At 39.2% G+C, this 16,309-nt stretch overlaps 1 protein-coding gene across 1 annotated transcript in view; it reads right to left on the reverse strand.

Annotated features, from left to right (window-relative positions):
• Positions 1-2,381: 2,381 nt before the first annotated feature.
• Pals1 (protein associated with LIN7 1, MAGUK p55 family member) overlaps positions 2,382-16,309 on the reverse strand; it is an 88,780-nt gene continuing 74,852 nt past the window's right edge. The window contains exons 9-15 of the mRNA XM_050158606.1: positions 14,783-15,040; positions 14,041-14,112; positions 13,686-13,757; positions 11,155-11,322; positions 9,995-10,197; positions 8,223-8,333; positions 2,382-5,580 (exon numbers count right to left, since the gene is read on the reverse strand). Of these exons, the coding sequence (XP_050014563.1) occupies positions 5,404-5,580; positions 8,223-8,333; positions 9,995-10,197; positions 11,155-11,322; positions 13,686-13,757; positions 14,041-14,112; positions 14,783-15,040 (1,061 nt within the window). The 3' untranslated portion in view covers positions 2,382-5,403. The remainder of the gene's footprint in view (positions 5,581-8,222; positions 8,334-9,994; positions 10,198-11,154; positions 11,323-13,685; positions 13,758-14,040; positions 14,113-14,782; positions 15,041-16,309) is intronic.

Raw genomic sequence — 16,309 nt, forward strand, 5'->3', positions numbered from 1 at the left:
GCGTTTTGGGGTACTAATAAGTGACTGCCAGTGCTAAGTAGGTTTCATAATATTTCCTTCCCAATCTAAGAACAATACTAATTCCTACTTTGAACTAACTAGATAACTTTTTGCTGTTTTAGAAGCAGTAACAGTTTGTTGTCATTTATGAAGAAGAGATGACAAAGGGGGCAGACCTTTTTCAGTACTGTTTGATTTGGCATGATTGTCTGTCATTACTCAGACTTTAATGCACCAGTTCCAGGCATTCTGGGCTTACTGGACACAACATAGTTCTTAGTTACAGGGGTGACACTAGTGTTAATATGATAGCTATCACAGGGTAGACTTTTAAAGATATTAGATGATTTTGTAAACATTTAGGACTATTTGCCAGTTACAATAAATCACATCCTCAGTCCAAAAATACGTATTTTAGCTCATTCCATGGCCTAAAGATTGAGACACATGGGAGCTTGAGTAATTGCTTTTAAAATGAAAAAGCTGGAACATGATGACGACGAGTCCAGAATTTAAGCCCAAGTAGTCTAACTTCAATTATATAAAAACTGTATTTATTTATTGTGTATAGGTGTGTAGAGGTGGAGGAGCGTGTGTTTATTGTGTAGAGGTGGAGGAGCGTGTGTTTATTGTGTGTATAGGTGTGCAGAGGTGGAGGAGCGTGTGTTTATTGTGTGTATAGATGTGTGGAGGTGGAGGAGTGTGTATGCCACAGTTCAGTTTTTCCCTTTCACCATGTGGGTCCCAGGATGGAACTCAAGCTGTGGGACTTGGGGTCAGGAACCTCCATCCACTGAGCCCTCTCACTCACCCTACCTTCAGATGTTCACACTTAACTTTTTGTCGTCTTTGGTGTGTGCATGTGCATGTTTGCATGTGGAGGCCAGAGGACAAACTTAGGAGCTATTCCTTAGGACCATCTGGGTTTTTTTGTTTTTGTTTTTTTGGAAGAGTCCCACTGACTTGCCAAGTGGACTAGACTAGCAGGCTAGCAAGCCCCAGGGACTTTTGTCTGTTTCTCCATGCTGGTTTTACAAGCATCCACTACCATACTGTCTTTTTTTTTTAAACATGGGTTCCTGGTAGGGTATTGAACTCAGACACTCTTGGCAAACCTTTTAGTAATCTCCCAGCCCACATCCTTTTTATCCTTCTTATCTCTTCCGTATTTAAAATTCCATATTTAAGCCCAAGATAGTCTGTCTTGGAAGAGCTGATTTGTAGGAAACAAGGTGTGGCTCCTAAGGAGAAAATGCCAGGCTCGGAGTCAGTTCAGTAGCCAAGTAGCTGAGTAACACTGTTCTGCAATCATCTTCCCAGTATCTTGCTGAGGTGTAAACTGTACCGTTTCAGTTGTGCACATGGAGAAATCGAGCAGCTTATATAGGTAGAATGAACGTGAGTCAGAGGGAGTCTTGATTTCCGAGGCATACTCCTCGAGGACTTGGGTCTGCTTTTAGTTTGAAGAACGCCACATTTCGTGCTTTTATTTTTAAGGAAACCTATTTACTTGAAAGCACTGAACCAAAGGAATTTGGATTTCTCATATAGCGTTGGTAAAGCTCTGGTACTCACTGGGCTTGCCTCAACTGTCCGTAGATCAACAGGTGAGTTCCTCTGGAAATAGGGTCTTATTATATTCCAGGGTGGTCTGGAAATCCTGAGTGCTGGGATTGTAGACATTCGCCATCATGTTCAGCTAAAACTTCAGATGACTTTATGGCTTCACATTAAAAATCAAGATTAAATAGTGGGTAATGTTGCTGAGTTTGGCTAGGAGTGAGTTGACCCAAAGGGTAAAGGCCAGAAATAGAGAAGGAAGCTGGAGCAGGGCAGGTCGTATCTATGCAGTGAAACTTTTGTTTACGATTTGTAATCTTCGGGAGATAAACAGCAGGAGAAATGAAGTATGTGCCACCAACTCAGATACTCTCAAATCTCTGGCCTCCCCCAAGTTAGTTCTTCTCTCTGAGAGTTTTGTTTCCTCAACTCTCAGTTGGCTATTTTCAATAGTTTTGGTTTAAAGGCTAGGTCTGGTAGCACACGCCTTTAATCCCAGCACTTTGGAGGCAGAGGCAGAGGCAGGCGGATCTCTGTGAGATTGAGGCCAGCCTGGTCTACAAAGTGAGTTCCAGCACAGCCAGGACTCTGTAGAGAGACCTTGTCTCAAAAAACAAAAGTTTCTTGTTTGTTCCACCCAATAAAGAAATAGGACTGGCCATCTATGCCATGAAAGGACAACCCATGACAAATTATACTATAATTTGTATAGAGATTCCAGCAGTGTTGTTTGCAACAAACCCTGGGAAGAGGAATGGATGTATACAAACCTTGAATAGGAATAAAATAAAAAAGTATTTAGTGGCTTTTATGATTTGAAATATAGTTTTACTTTTTATTTTTACAATACAGTGTGCAGTATGACATCTCAAGAGAACAGTGGAGAAACAAGACAGTACAAAGGGAGATCAATTAATGTCAGAGTGATTACCTTCATTCAGGATAAATCCCTGGTTAATAGTTTCCACACACTCACAAAAATTACATTCAAATCATTCCTTTTCAATAATTACTCCTTAGGCCACGAGGGAAGGAAAACAATCCATACCCTAGATTTTCACAGAAACCTAATCTGGATCAGTCTAAATACTAATTTGTTCTGACCTAGGAAGACTAAAGAAATGCCAGTACTTCCTTGTTTGGATTTCCTGAGGATATGTCATCAGCTGATACATCTACTTTATTTCTGAGACAGGGTCCATGTGGCTGATATAGCTGCTGATCCTTCTGCTTCCACTTTTCAAACTCTGTGACTACAGCCATGAAGCCCCGGTGCTGGGGGTCTAGCCAGGGCTTTGTGCATGCTGGGCAATACTCTACCAACTGAGTCATGCTCCTGCCAGCCACAGGATCACTTCTGTAAGTGCCTAAGGCTTCCCATCAGAACCACAGAGGGACAGGGAATCGAATTAGTCCTAATGCTGTACAATTACATATATAATAAGGCTTTTTTTTTTAAAGTTAGCATAGCTTAACTTTTCGCTATGTTTATGGACTTTGTTGAGCATTAGTATATTCATAGTCACTAGGATTTAGAAAAGTTCAGGATAAGTATATACTATCCATCTACGGATATGAGTAAAGAGAACGATAGCATCTCACTGATCTTGAAAATCACAGTCTAAAAGCATGCACGGTGGCCTCGCACACGCCTAAGTTGAGGCTCTGCCTGTGAAGGTCCTGTGTTTGAGCTGAGAGCATACAACCCCACTGTCACCAGTGGCACTGGCATTACTTACAGCTTTACTCAAATCCAAAGATCCTTTTTTTCTTTCCTCCCCCTCCCACTTGTTTCACGTAGCTCAGGCCAGCCTTCTCTACCTAGCTCATCCTGCCGAGGTTACAGGTGTGCACCAAGTCTCTGTCAGTCAGAATTCTCAGTGTGCAGATCACAACGCTCTACTGACCATGGAGTGCCTCTCATTCCTGAGGAGAGAGGAAAACTGAAAAGATTTCTTTTAAGTGCTAAGTAAATTGACCTTCAGTGCTGACGAGGGTGTAGACTTGGCTTTTTCCTCCTGTAAACTGGGAGTGTTCAGACTCAAGGCTGTGTAATAGCATTCCTTCCCTCAACCCAAGAACATTCCTTTATTCCAAAGGAAAATTATTTTAAAAAATATTTCTAAGTAGACACACTTGCCAGCCAACTACAAAAGCCATGCAAAAATTGAACATAATAAGACATCACAAACTCTAATTTGTTCCATAAGATTATCTAGAAGAGAGATGAGACACATGAAGGGCACTGACAAGACATCAACAACAACTGCTTGTGCAAAGTGAGTTCAGTATCATTCCAGTGTTTAGCTGTAGGAACATGAAATGCTGTAGCTACACAAATGAAGACATTCACATTGTCACACATCACACTGTCCTTAAAGGCTTGAGAAGACTACAAGTTAACTTTCCATTTGGATTTGCAGACACTGCACTTTAAAGCTGTAGTTGTAGAAACAGTACAAGAATCCTATTTAAGATTTTTTTAAATCAACATTTGAGATGTAGCAAGCTATTGTATTTCGGTCACAAGGTAGACCTTGTTAGGACAAACCTTGACTGTATTTGCTTAAATAGACTTTCCTCCAGTGTCCTTTTCTAAAATTCTCAGTGACTTTAAGTCTTCCTTCTGATCTCTAAGTTAGTTGTCATGGTGTTCCCTCAGTGTATATGTGCATAAAATTATATCCCGATGCCGAAGACAGCTATTTATTAATCTATTAAATATCAGCATACAGTACAGCAGATTTCCAGTTTGATACATACATAGCACAGTCAGACAAAATTCTGTACTCTGATATAAAAATGCAGAAACTGTCAAATGTGTTATTATCTTTCCATGGAAATAAAAAACTATTTCCATCACGAGGGAGAAACCTCAATGGTCAACACAGTTTATACGAACTCTCGTATCAGAAAAAGGAATCAAGGCTATCAAATCACCACAATTTACTAAAAGAATTTAGAAAATTCTATCTTTAAAAATGTCAGCATCTTTTCTATACTTTTAACTGCACTAGAGATTGCTGGGTGTGCACTCTCATCCACGAAGTCCAAACTAAAAAGTTGGTTTTTCTTTTCTTTATTTTTTTTTTTTTTTTTTGTTTTTTTTTTTTTTTTTTTGAGGCAGGGCTTCTTTGTGTAGCCCTGGTTGTCCTGGAACTCACTCTGTAGACTAGTCTCGAATTTAGAGACACTCCTCGGCCTCCCGAGTGCTGGGATCAAAAGGCATGTCCTGCCATGCCCAGTAAAGTTGGCATTTCTGATGGAATGTTTTTTTCAGAATGAAAAGACGTACAAATAAATTTAAACTTAAAAAGTCGCTCCAAACTAAAGCGGCACCTTTTTTTTTCCTTTTTAAGAGAAATATTTCTGATGATGAAATCAGTCGTTTAAGAAAATACTGTTATTCCCATGCACAGAAGCACAGCTCCTTCTCCCAGTAATTCCACAGTCATTTAAGTTAAGTGTTAAATAATGTTAATATTTATAACTCTGTGAGGCATGGAGTATTATTTTGTATATACATACCAATTTCTTCATGGACATCTGACTGAGAGGCAAAGATTCAGGACGGTGAAAACAAAAGGTTTCACCAGGATAAATCAGAAATGCTCTGAAGAAATCTCCAAACAAGCCAAGGGTCCCTAAAGCCATGCACAGGAGATGAGAGTGTTGTGTACAAACTGCATAAGGGACCTTTTTCCTAGTGTAAGAGATCTACAGAGAGGCCAGCTGCTTACTCTGCCTCCTTCTACCTTATTCTCAGCACTGAGGCCATCTTCCTGTTGGTGGTTTGCCAAATGAAGTTCAACATGGTGACGCAGAATCAAAGAGCTGTCTCCTTCACCTTAGCCAAGTGGATGGCACCCACTGAGGTTCAGTGTCTAGTTTGTTAATGAGCCTAAGCAACTCCTGGTAGGCTTTGTCAAGATCTGAGTTCACGATTGCAGTGTCAAAGTAGTGGCCATTGTTTTGTTCCATCTCTCTAGTCTTCTCAATGATCTCCCTTAGCTCTTCAGGCTGCAAAAGAAAAATAAAAACTGAGGTCACACACAATACAGCATGACTGAGGAGTGTCCCTACATGGTTTTCTTCTGTAGACCCCAGAGTTCCTTTCCAATCTTCTCTTGGGCCACCTTCGCATCAGTATCTTCATAATTGCTGTTTGAAGAACATGGGTGATTACTCTGAATTCCCAAAAAACTTTCATTTTCAAACACTGGGGGCTGGAAAGATGGCTCAGCAGTTAAAAGTGCTACTTGTTCTTGCAGAGGACCCAGTTTCGGTTCCCAACACTCACACGACAGTTCATAACTATCGGTAACTGTTGCCCTCTTCTGACCTCCTAGGGGACTTTAGGCCTGTGATACAGACGTGAGTGCAGGCAAAACACCCATACACACAAACATAAACAAATATTTAAAAAATAATAGTAATGTCTTGTATAATATGAGGTCCCACTTTCTGATTAGAGTAAGTGCCTCTAACATACACTTGACAGGAGCATTTGCTTCTGCTGGGCCTGGTGGCACACACCTTTGAACTCAGCACTCACGAGGCAGAGGCAGGTAAGTTCCAAACCACCCAGGGCTACATACTGAGACCCTGTCTTGATTACACTAACAAATGTGCTTTATGTGTGTGGCAATCTCTTACTAAGACAATCCTTGTATCAGCCCAAGATTTAATAACAGCTGGGGGAGATACTCTACTTAATATACTTTAAAACTCTGTATAAAAGATTTTTTCCTTTCTGTTTAAAACAGGTTCTGGTTATGTATCCTCAGGCTGGCCTTGAACTCTTGGCCTTCCTACTTCTAGTGAGGGATAGCAAGTATATACCACCACACTGGGCTCTCCTAAGAACAGTTTTTTTTTTTTTTTATTTTTCCCCCCCCCCCCCCCCCCATGCAGTTTTTCTCTATACGGCTCTGGTAGTCCTGGAAATCCCTACGTAAACCAGGCAGGTATGGAGCTCATAGAGATCCGCCTACCTTTGCCTCCGGAGTGCTGGGATTAAAGGTATGTCCTACAAAGGACAGTTTAAGATGCAAAGGAATATCCCACTAGAGTTTGGGAAACAACATAAGACAAGCTACTTTAAAATCCCGAGTAAAGGAAATGATATTTAACGGAGACAAGCCAGTGGCAAAGCTATAAGTAAAAATTATCCAGAACCTTACAATAAATCAGGCTCACGGTCAAGAAATGGAAACTACCCAAACTGCACAAGATGGCTAATTAAACTTCAGACCAAATGGTGAAGTCACACATCACTGTATTAGGCCCAATGACTTCCACTCAGGAGCAACAGGAAAACACAGTAAAAGCATGGCAACTCTCGCATAAGCTGTCTGATTTCCATTTTGGAATGCTGTGACTGGGTACCCAAGATGCTTTGTTCAACAGTATTATCAATTATCCAAACAGTGTACATTTTTATAAAACCTGTCTACTCAAAACTTGGATAGGTTGTTAACAAACTAAAGCATTACTTCATCTTTTATATCATCTACTACCTTATAACTGAATTTCTTGTTCAAATTATAATCCATGACTCAGATAAAATGTTTTACCTAAAAATTTTATGAGCTGAAAAAAAATGAACCTCTCATCAAAACCTATCATCCATCACTTCATACCATCTACTCTCAAGTCCCCTTCAATTCAGGACAGACTCCACAACTGAGATTACAAGACGTTCACTGATGATTTACATTTGGTACTGAGTAAGTAACACTAAGATTTGTGTTTACCCACTAGTTGTATCATGTACTGTAAGGCTGGTCTGCATTGTGTCAAGCCACCAAGGGCTACAGGGGGACCCATCATACATTCTTACTGTCCATGCACACTTGTAAACACCCTCTGTACTTGCTGGCTAGAGGGTGTTGTGTATGGTTGCCTTTTTATTCCACTTGCATTGATATGTTTGCGTGCTGTCTTCAAGACAGGGTCCCCCTCTGACCTTGATAGCCATCATGGAACACATGCACCCACCTACACAAATGCACACACACACACACGCACAGTAAAAATAATGCTGAAGGGAAACAAACCAACCCAACTTTTAAAGAATGACAAGGCTTGAGGCCGTCACAGAAGCATATGCTCACATGCCCACATGGGAAGATTCTCATTCATCAGGAAAATGTACAATCATATACATGGACTCCATCAACACATTCAGCAGCGACAGAAAATAATTCAAAACTTTTTTCCCCTTTCTGTTCCAGATCATGTTCAAAAATGAAAGGAAAAAAAAAAAACACCAAAGCAAAGTTCAGATAAAAAAAAAATTCTGGAACCCTGAAAATGTGGACGATTGCCAAGGATTTGCTGAGACCTTTGGAGTGGGGGGGAGGCAGCAGTATGAACACCTTGGACACGTCAGACCTTGATGGAGATTAGAGGAGACTTAAGGAATTCCAGAGGTCCTCATAGATCTGGGGTTGGCAGCAGGGGTTGAGGGGGTGAGCAGCGGCTGATTTGGAGAGCTGCCATGGTTCAGCCAGCTGCAGCTGTGGCAGTTTTGGGGCAAGCGAGACAGAACAATCGGCTTCAGAGGTGATGCTGACACAGTTTCTCAGCTCCGGGAGAGTAGGTGCGAGAGGGCTCTTGCTTGACGTCAGTGGAATGATAGAGCACTGTGACAAGCTTACCTTTGGGTTCTTGCCCTCTTTGGCTAACAATGCCCGAAGTCTTTCTTGTGAAGGTGGCGCAATGAAGATGATATAAGGTTTCAAATCTGAATTCCGGAGGGTCTTCAAAGACTGTAAAGATATTTTTTAAAATAACTCCTATCATCGAATTATTTCTCAATAATATATATTGTTAAGATGTCTATAATGTTTCTAAGCATTTCATCATAACGTCATTCCCTATAAAAGTATATAAATATAAATTCACATATGTTATTCTACTGTTCTATTTACTGAAACAGGGGTAAAAGATATTGAAGGTATTACAACTGTATGATAATAAATTATGTGGATTATAATAACCACATTAAAAATCATTTTTGAGGAATTAGAATCCAGGAAGTTGCCTTTCTAGGTGAAGATACTAAAAAGCAAAACCAGAGAAAAACTTCTGGCCCCCATGCCAAGCACACCTACCCCGAAGCAGGATTGTATGCAGTGAGACTCAGGACTCACCCTTTCTAGTGCTGCATCACCGTGCACACTTAAGCTGAATTATGGTAACAGGCAGGATTGTAGACATGCCCTTTCTCATGTGAAGAGACACTAATATGCTAAACTATTTGAGATCTTATTTGTTAATGTTTGTTAATCCAAATAAAGAAGTTCAAAAGAAATTAAAAAGTTTCCTTAAATAAAATGCTTATGATTGGAAATAGCACAAACCCAATGTCTCTGCCCTCTAAAAATCCAAACCCAAAACAAGCAAAAAACAAATTATTATTTTAGGAAGTCATTCAAGAGTCAACGTCTATCTATGTACATCCACCTAATGTGCACTGATTTTTTTTTCTTTGTTTTTAGAGACAGAATTTCACTGTATACTAGCCCTAACTGTCCCGGAACTTGCTTTGTAGGCCAGGCTGGCCTCGAACTCAGAGAAATCTGCCTGCCTCTGCCTCCGTCTCCTGACTGCTGGGATTAAAGGCATGTGCCACCATGCCCGGCTTGCCCACTGATTTTATGGCTTGAGTTGATAGCAGCAACAGACTCAGCTACATTAATTAAAGTTCTATGTTAAAGCTGAATCATTTGTAAAAAGCAAATCATTTCCATAGCAAACACAATCCTTAAAACCCCAAATTTCTAAAGGTAATGTTTAAAATAGAAATCTAAGAAACATTGCCTAGTAATTTTAAGTTTGGAATACTCTGTCAAATAGGTGAATCTAAGGTTTTATTACTCAGAAAACTCTGAGTCTTGACTGTGATACTTGTGGGCTGTTGAAATAATGGACTTTAAAACTAAGAATAACCCTTGAATTTTCTAATTTTTGTCAGACCAAAAAAGGTAGCTCTAGAGACTTAATGTATTGTCAGTACCTATTTTAAGGTTCTCATACACACACACACACACAGACACACACACAGACACACACACAAAATGCGCGCTTGTGTTGAAAGTGAAAGAGCTGAGTTAGCTACATATTTGCTTTAGAGAATGAGTGGAAAATTGTATGAAAACTGAAACAATCTGTCATTCTTGGACCCAAATAGATTTTTTTTTTTTTTTTGGTTTATTGAGAAGAGTTTTTCTGTAGCTTTGGGACCTGTCCTGGAACTCACTTTGTAGACTAGAGTAGCCTCGAACTCAGAGATCCACCTGTCTCTGCCTCCCAAGTACTGGGATTAAAGGCATGCGCTACAACCGCCCAGCCCAAATACAGGTTTTACTAGATTACTTTACAAAATGCCCTCCAAGTTCAACACTCTAAAAGAATGTTCTAGTTTTACCTGTGTTCGAAGACTTAAGAGACATATTTTGCCAGAGTTAATTACTTGTCGTACAGAATCTATGCTGGTTCCATACAAATTTTTCTCAAATTCACCATGTTCAATGAACTTGCCAGCTGCTATATCTGCTTCAAACACTTGCCGAGAAACAAAGTGGTAGTCTCTACCAGCTACTTCGTGGTCTCGCCTGTTCCGAGTTGTATCTAAGCAAACAAAACCAGAGAAAAACAATAAACACAAGGGGCTGGAGGGATGGATCGGAGGGAGGAACAGGTCCTAACAAGACTCCTATCAGGTGGCCTACAGCCCTAGGATACAAGCCAAGCCTCTTCTGCTCTCAGCAGGCAAGTGCACTAACTGTACATACCTCCCCCAACATACAGATAAATAAAATAAATCTTTAATAATAATTATTAACAAATATGGATCAGTGCGGAGAAGGATGAAGCCAGGAAGAATTTTCACTTTATAACGCAGATTATGAAATAAGGAGATGTTTAGGGCCTGTGTGCTTAGCACTGTTCCTATGGAGGCACGAAAAAGTATTTGCATTGTCTTCATAGTTAACCTTAGCTGCCGTGATCCATTTTGTTTACACTGTAAAGCACTGCAAAGTCACCTTTCCTTAAAGTTTATTTTCATTAAGAGTAGGCACTGTGGGCTGAGGAGATGGCTCAGTGGTTAAGAGCATTGAACTCAGAGGTCCTGAGATCAACTCCCAGTAACTGTATGGTGATGAGATCTGTAATGAAATCTGGTGCCCCCTTCTGGATGTAGGCAAATATATAACAGAACATTGTGTACATAATAAATAAATCTTAAAAAAATAAAAAGAGAAGGTACTATGTAATCTTAAATTTGTTTTCAGAAATTAGGTCTAAATTTCTATCTTCAACAAGAGTCTAAAGAGTCAGGAACTGGGTTTCCTAGCAATTGGCAAGGGGTCTAAACTAAACTTGATTTAGAAAATCCCCTAGTGCCACACACTTAGGAGCATTTTAATTCCTCAAGAACTATCTTCAGTAAAAATTTGCCAACAGGTTTGGTTGAGCAAATTTCCTCTTTCATTGGCAATACTATTTCAATAAAATGAACATTTTTCCCTAGGTAGTTAAGATTCTGAGAAAAGCACAGGAAAATAGGAATGTGTCCAAACTTACGAGGAACTGCAGATGCAAAGCGGTCTTTTTCTTTGTTCATGAGTCTCTGACGCAGTTCATTCTGGCCACAGTTCTGTGGACCAATCAATATGATAGGTCTTTTTCTATTTGCTGGCTGATGGTAAAGTGACATTTCCTCGTATGTTAAGATCTCTTCATTGTCATAATCTTTGGGAAAGAAAGAATTAAGGATTTCAGAAAGAATTAATGCCATGTCATAGATATACCTTCTTACATAAAATCACTAAGTTTTGTCGGTGGTGTTATGTGTTTGTTTTTGAGGTAGGAGCTAGCTCTGTAGCCCAGGCTAGCTTCAAACTTGTGCTCCTGCTGCCTCAGCTTCCCAGGTGCTGGGAAGACAGGTGTTGAGGTGTCTAAGTAACCCTGTCTAATTTGAAGTAACTAGTTTGCAGTGCCTGCTGTAACAGAGGAGACTGCTAGCGGATAAGCTCATGGTAGAATGTGTTGTTTTCATAAAGACGTCCCTTTATCGGGTTATTTTTAGGATCAGATATAATGACAGAATGCATGGATAAATGTCTGCATACAGTGACCACAACCAGTATGTCTGAGAATGCTAGAAGGCTTTCCTGTAGGTACAAGTTAAAAATAAACCATACTAGGGGCTGGAGAGATGGCTCAGAGGTTAAAGAGCATTGCCTGCTCTTTCAAAGGTCCTGAGTTCAATTCCCAGCAACTACATCGTGGCTCACAACCATCTGTAATGGGGTCGTGTGCCTGCTTCTGGCCTGCAGGCATATACACAGACAGAATATTGTATACATAATAAATAAATATTTAAAAAAATAAAAATAAACCATACTTGTACTATTTATTCTTTAACTCAGAACCATGACTCAAAAGACAAACTATAAGGAGTAAAGTAACATTCCTAAAGCTAGCAAGTCAGAACAAAGGCGAGCATTAACAGCCTGTGTCAAGAAAGGGCACTGGAAGTTCCACGAGGGAGGGAGCTTTTTGAGACTTACTAGTGTCCAGCATAGAGTTGGATGGAGCTCAGACTACATTTGTTTAATTTTTAACTCAACTGTTTAATTAGTTGCAACAATTTAAGCAGAAATTTTAATATTTGAACTAGAATGTCTTAGTCTGCAACCTCAAGGAATTTACTGTGGAGACAAAAGCACAACATTTATGACCATGGAGCACAGCAGCTGCTTTCAGTAGTAATCACAATTGCTTCTTTTCTCAGCCATTTTCTTTCTCCTGAGCTTCTTCTAACGTGGCATTCTAATTTCCAGACTTACTCATATCAACATCTGGGGGCTTCGGATTTGCAAGGTTCCTACAGTATAGAAACTCTCAGAGCTGTACTTGGTCAATCTGAGTCAGTTTTAAAAAATAAAATAAAAGGTGCTGAGATGTGGCTCAGCAGTGGAACACCTGCCTTGAATGCATGAGGTCCTAGATTCAATTCTCTGCAGAGAGAAAGATCGGGAGTGGAGGTAGAAAGGAAAAGAAATAAAGCAAGCAGGGTTCATCCCACTTAGATCTGCAATCTACTAGCAAAGATATTCACCAGTTTTAGCCTGTGGAATTAAAAACTTATTGAATCTTCTTAGTTACATAAAGTACCAAGCATAAAGGATGCTTGCTTTAGAAAGCAATTATTAAAGCTGATTGAATTTTAGATTCAGCATCATATAGAATATCTAATAATCTAGCTGGATGATGGCCCATGTCTTAAATCCCAGCACCTAGGAGGCAGAGGCAGGTGGATCTCTGTGAGTTCATGATCAGCCTGGTCTACAGAGAGTTCCAGGACAGTCAGGGCTATTACAGAGAGAAACTATCTCAAAAAACAAACAAACAAACAAACAAACAAACAAGAATATCTAACAATCCTAAATTTTATTTCAGTAATTTAATTTATGCTTCACATTCTTGAGAAATAAGCCTTGCATATTTTTAAAGTAGTGCTTCTGACTTATTATCTTGCTTTTCTAATGTGGACCAATGCAGGGCTAAGGAATTTAAATGCAATGAAGACCATTCAAAAGGTATCAGGTCCAGAATACTAGAAAATAAGAAAAATGACAAGTAGCAATGTTGGCTGACCCAGATTATCGGTGCCACCATCAGGGCCACAGCTGCCAGTCAGGGTGGCAGATGCTGTCCTGGCAACATAAACCCAGTGTGGCCAGAGTTCTGGATTTTGAGAAATGTTGTGACTTTAAAACTTCTGATCCTAGCAATCTGTCAAGATAAGAGAAGCATTCCTGTGTGCTGGCCTTACCCACTAAGGAGGGTGGTCTTCTAGAATGAGTTGACTTTGTGACTTAAGATATTGTACACAAACTTCATATTTTATTTTACTTTTTTTGAAAAAAAATTCTTAGAAACAAGTAATAATTTTGCAAATACCTTAAATAGAAAAAAATCCCAAACCTTGCAGGAAAAGCGGACTATTATAGACGTTATAAATGCAACTCCTGCTATACTCCTTACAGGAAACAACTATTACAGATGTTATAGATACAACACCTGCTATACTTGAGATTAGAGCTTACCATCATTTTTATTGGCGTTATATAAAACTTTTTTCCTCTTCTTTTTATTCTTCTTTGCACACCACAGTTTTCCTGTTGATTAATCAAAAATAGTTATACAGTATTTATGTCCTTAAACAATGCTATTTCATACTGATCTAAGATACAACATGTACATGACAGAACTATTTTGTCATTTTCTATTAACTACACACTGTAGGCAGATGTCTAATGTTTTCATTTTTTCCTACAACTAAAGATAATGAATTTTGCCTCTTTTCTTACTCCCTCAATGCATACACCTTTCTCTACTGAAAATTCTAGTGTGTATATTCAGCATGGCTGCAGATGAAAACCCAGGACTCTGGTATCTAACCTGACTTTTCGGGCTCCTTATCCTCTTCTATGGTTTGCTTCATGGCTTCTCGTTGCTGCTGGAAGCTTTTCCCTGAGTAACAAAGAGAAATAACAGGAAAACAGTTGAGATAAAAGGATAAAAAATGTTTTTAATCGAAGAAAAAAAACACTAGAAGTAATTTTTCACACTGTCTTACTAACCCTTCTGCCAACACAAGAATAATTCCAGCTAAGCTATATAGCCTACAAATGCCCTTTTTAACAAAAAGGTTGATTTTTAATTATGTGTATGTGTGGTGTGTGCAATGTAGATACTGGGAACCAAATTTGGGTCATTTGAAAGAGCAGTATGCACTCAATTGCTAAATCACCTCTAGTCTGCAAATGTTGAAATTTTGACCCAGATTATCAATCTCATCATATGTATTATTTATCATTTTCTAGTTCCAAGACCCCAGTCAACATACATATTCATTGGCATTTATATTTCTCCTTCTGTTTTCACGTATGTATATGTGATAATAATTTAATTTCTACCTTTGTTACAAATGTTACAAATAAGTAGAAAACACTTTTTTTCTCAATGGATTAATGCAAGAGGTTTTCAAGGTGACTAACCTTCATCTCAGATCTCTGCCTTCAAATAAATTAGGGGAGGAGATGTTACGGATTATGGTTGCATGCTTCAGCACAGTTAAGTACATGTTCTACCACTGGGCTGTGCCCTCAGTCCTTCAAATGCTTTCAATCTTGTCTCTTACCTGGAACGAGTCCAGCTAGAGGCTGATTGTCTTCGTCCCCCTCTCTATAGGCCTGCCACCAGTTTGGATCTTCTTGACTGATCACATGAAGTATATCTCCTTTTTGAAAAGACAGACCTAACTCTCGGCATGGAACATAAGGGTCATCCGAGGGATCATAATCAAAATGAGCTTTTACATGGATCTGAAATATTAAAAGGGTAAAAATAAGACCAAGAATACATACAATGGTAAAACAAAATATCCAGCACAATGGAGCTTATGTGTTACAGCAGTACAGAGAAATGAACTAAAATTTAGGTAAGTAATTTTAAGTAATGAGTTTTACTTTAGGGTAGATTTGCTTAAGCCCATCTGTTGACATCTCTGTAAACTACAAGGTAGAAGGATGTTCAAACTGGGTTACTGTTAACAGCTAACAAAGGTGCATCAAGGGCAAGGGAAGCAGAATAGAAACAGCTTGACCTGTGAAAACAGTGATCCTCAGTAAGGTATGCAGCTTCTAAACCACTTGAGAACAGGTAGGTCCTTCTGTAAGTGTCCCATGTGAGTGTCATAGCCAGTGGACTTCATGAACAGTGTAACTGTGCCTTACTTGCTCAGTGTTTCTTTTAAAAGTGCATGTAACTAGCATGTTCCACACACTAAACTATCTAAATCAGGATGATCAACTGAGAAAATATCCTTACCATATTTTATTCAAATCTATGTAATCCATTTATAAAAAATAAAATACAAAGGAACTAGTGTCTCCAGAAATGAGGACAATGTTGATGCTGGGCGTGGGGTGGACGGCAAGGTGAATAGTGGCTAAAGGGGCTATAAAGTGGGGATTTTAGATGCTGATGACATTATGGCTCTCTAATTGGGTATTGTTTGGAAATATAGTAAAGGTTCTGTGTCCAATTTGCAAGTGGCGTTCTGTTTATCTAAGAGGGTTCCCTAGAGAACCTTCTATTCTTTTTTGTTAAATATTTATTTTATTTATTTATTATGTATACAACATTCTGTCTGTGTGTATGCCTGCAGGCCGGAAGAGGGCACCAGACCTCTTTACAGATGGTTGTGAGCCACCATGTGGTTGCCGGGAATTGAACTCAGGACCTTTGGAAGAGCAGGCAATGCTCCTAACCACTGAGCCATCTCTCCAGCCCCAGAACCTTCTATTCTTGATATGAAAACAGACATTTAATGTAATTCATATGCTACACAGTTTAGGGTTTCAGTAAATGCAGAGGCAGGCCAACCATAAATATTGGTAGACTATTTTAACTTTCCTGCACTCAATACTGACGAGGGATTATTCCTGTTCTCTCCCTATTCCCCAATAGCACATCTAAGGTACCACTGATAAATTTCTGTTTTTATGGATTTACCTGTTTTTGGATATTGTATACAAATGAACCTTTTGATCGGCATAAGTTTTTCAAGCTCCTCTTTGTTGTAGCATATACTTACACTTTAGTCTTTTTATCAAAAAATATCTCAGTGTACAGACAGATAAAGTATACTTTATGATGATTTAAA

The sequence above is a fragment of the Alexandromys fortis genome, unplaced genomic scaffold (genome assembly GCF_014885135.2).
Source record: "Alexandromys fortis isolate MF-2015 unplaced genomic scaffold, M_Fortis_MF-2015_v1.1 scaffold_99, whole genome shotgun sequence".
Lineage (NCBI taxonomy): Eukaryota > Metazoa > Chordata > Mammalia > Rodentia > Cricetidae > Alexandromys > Alexandromys fortis.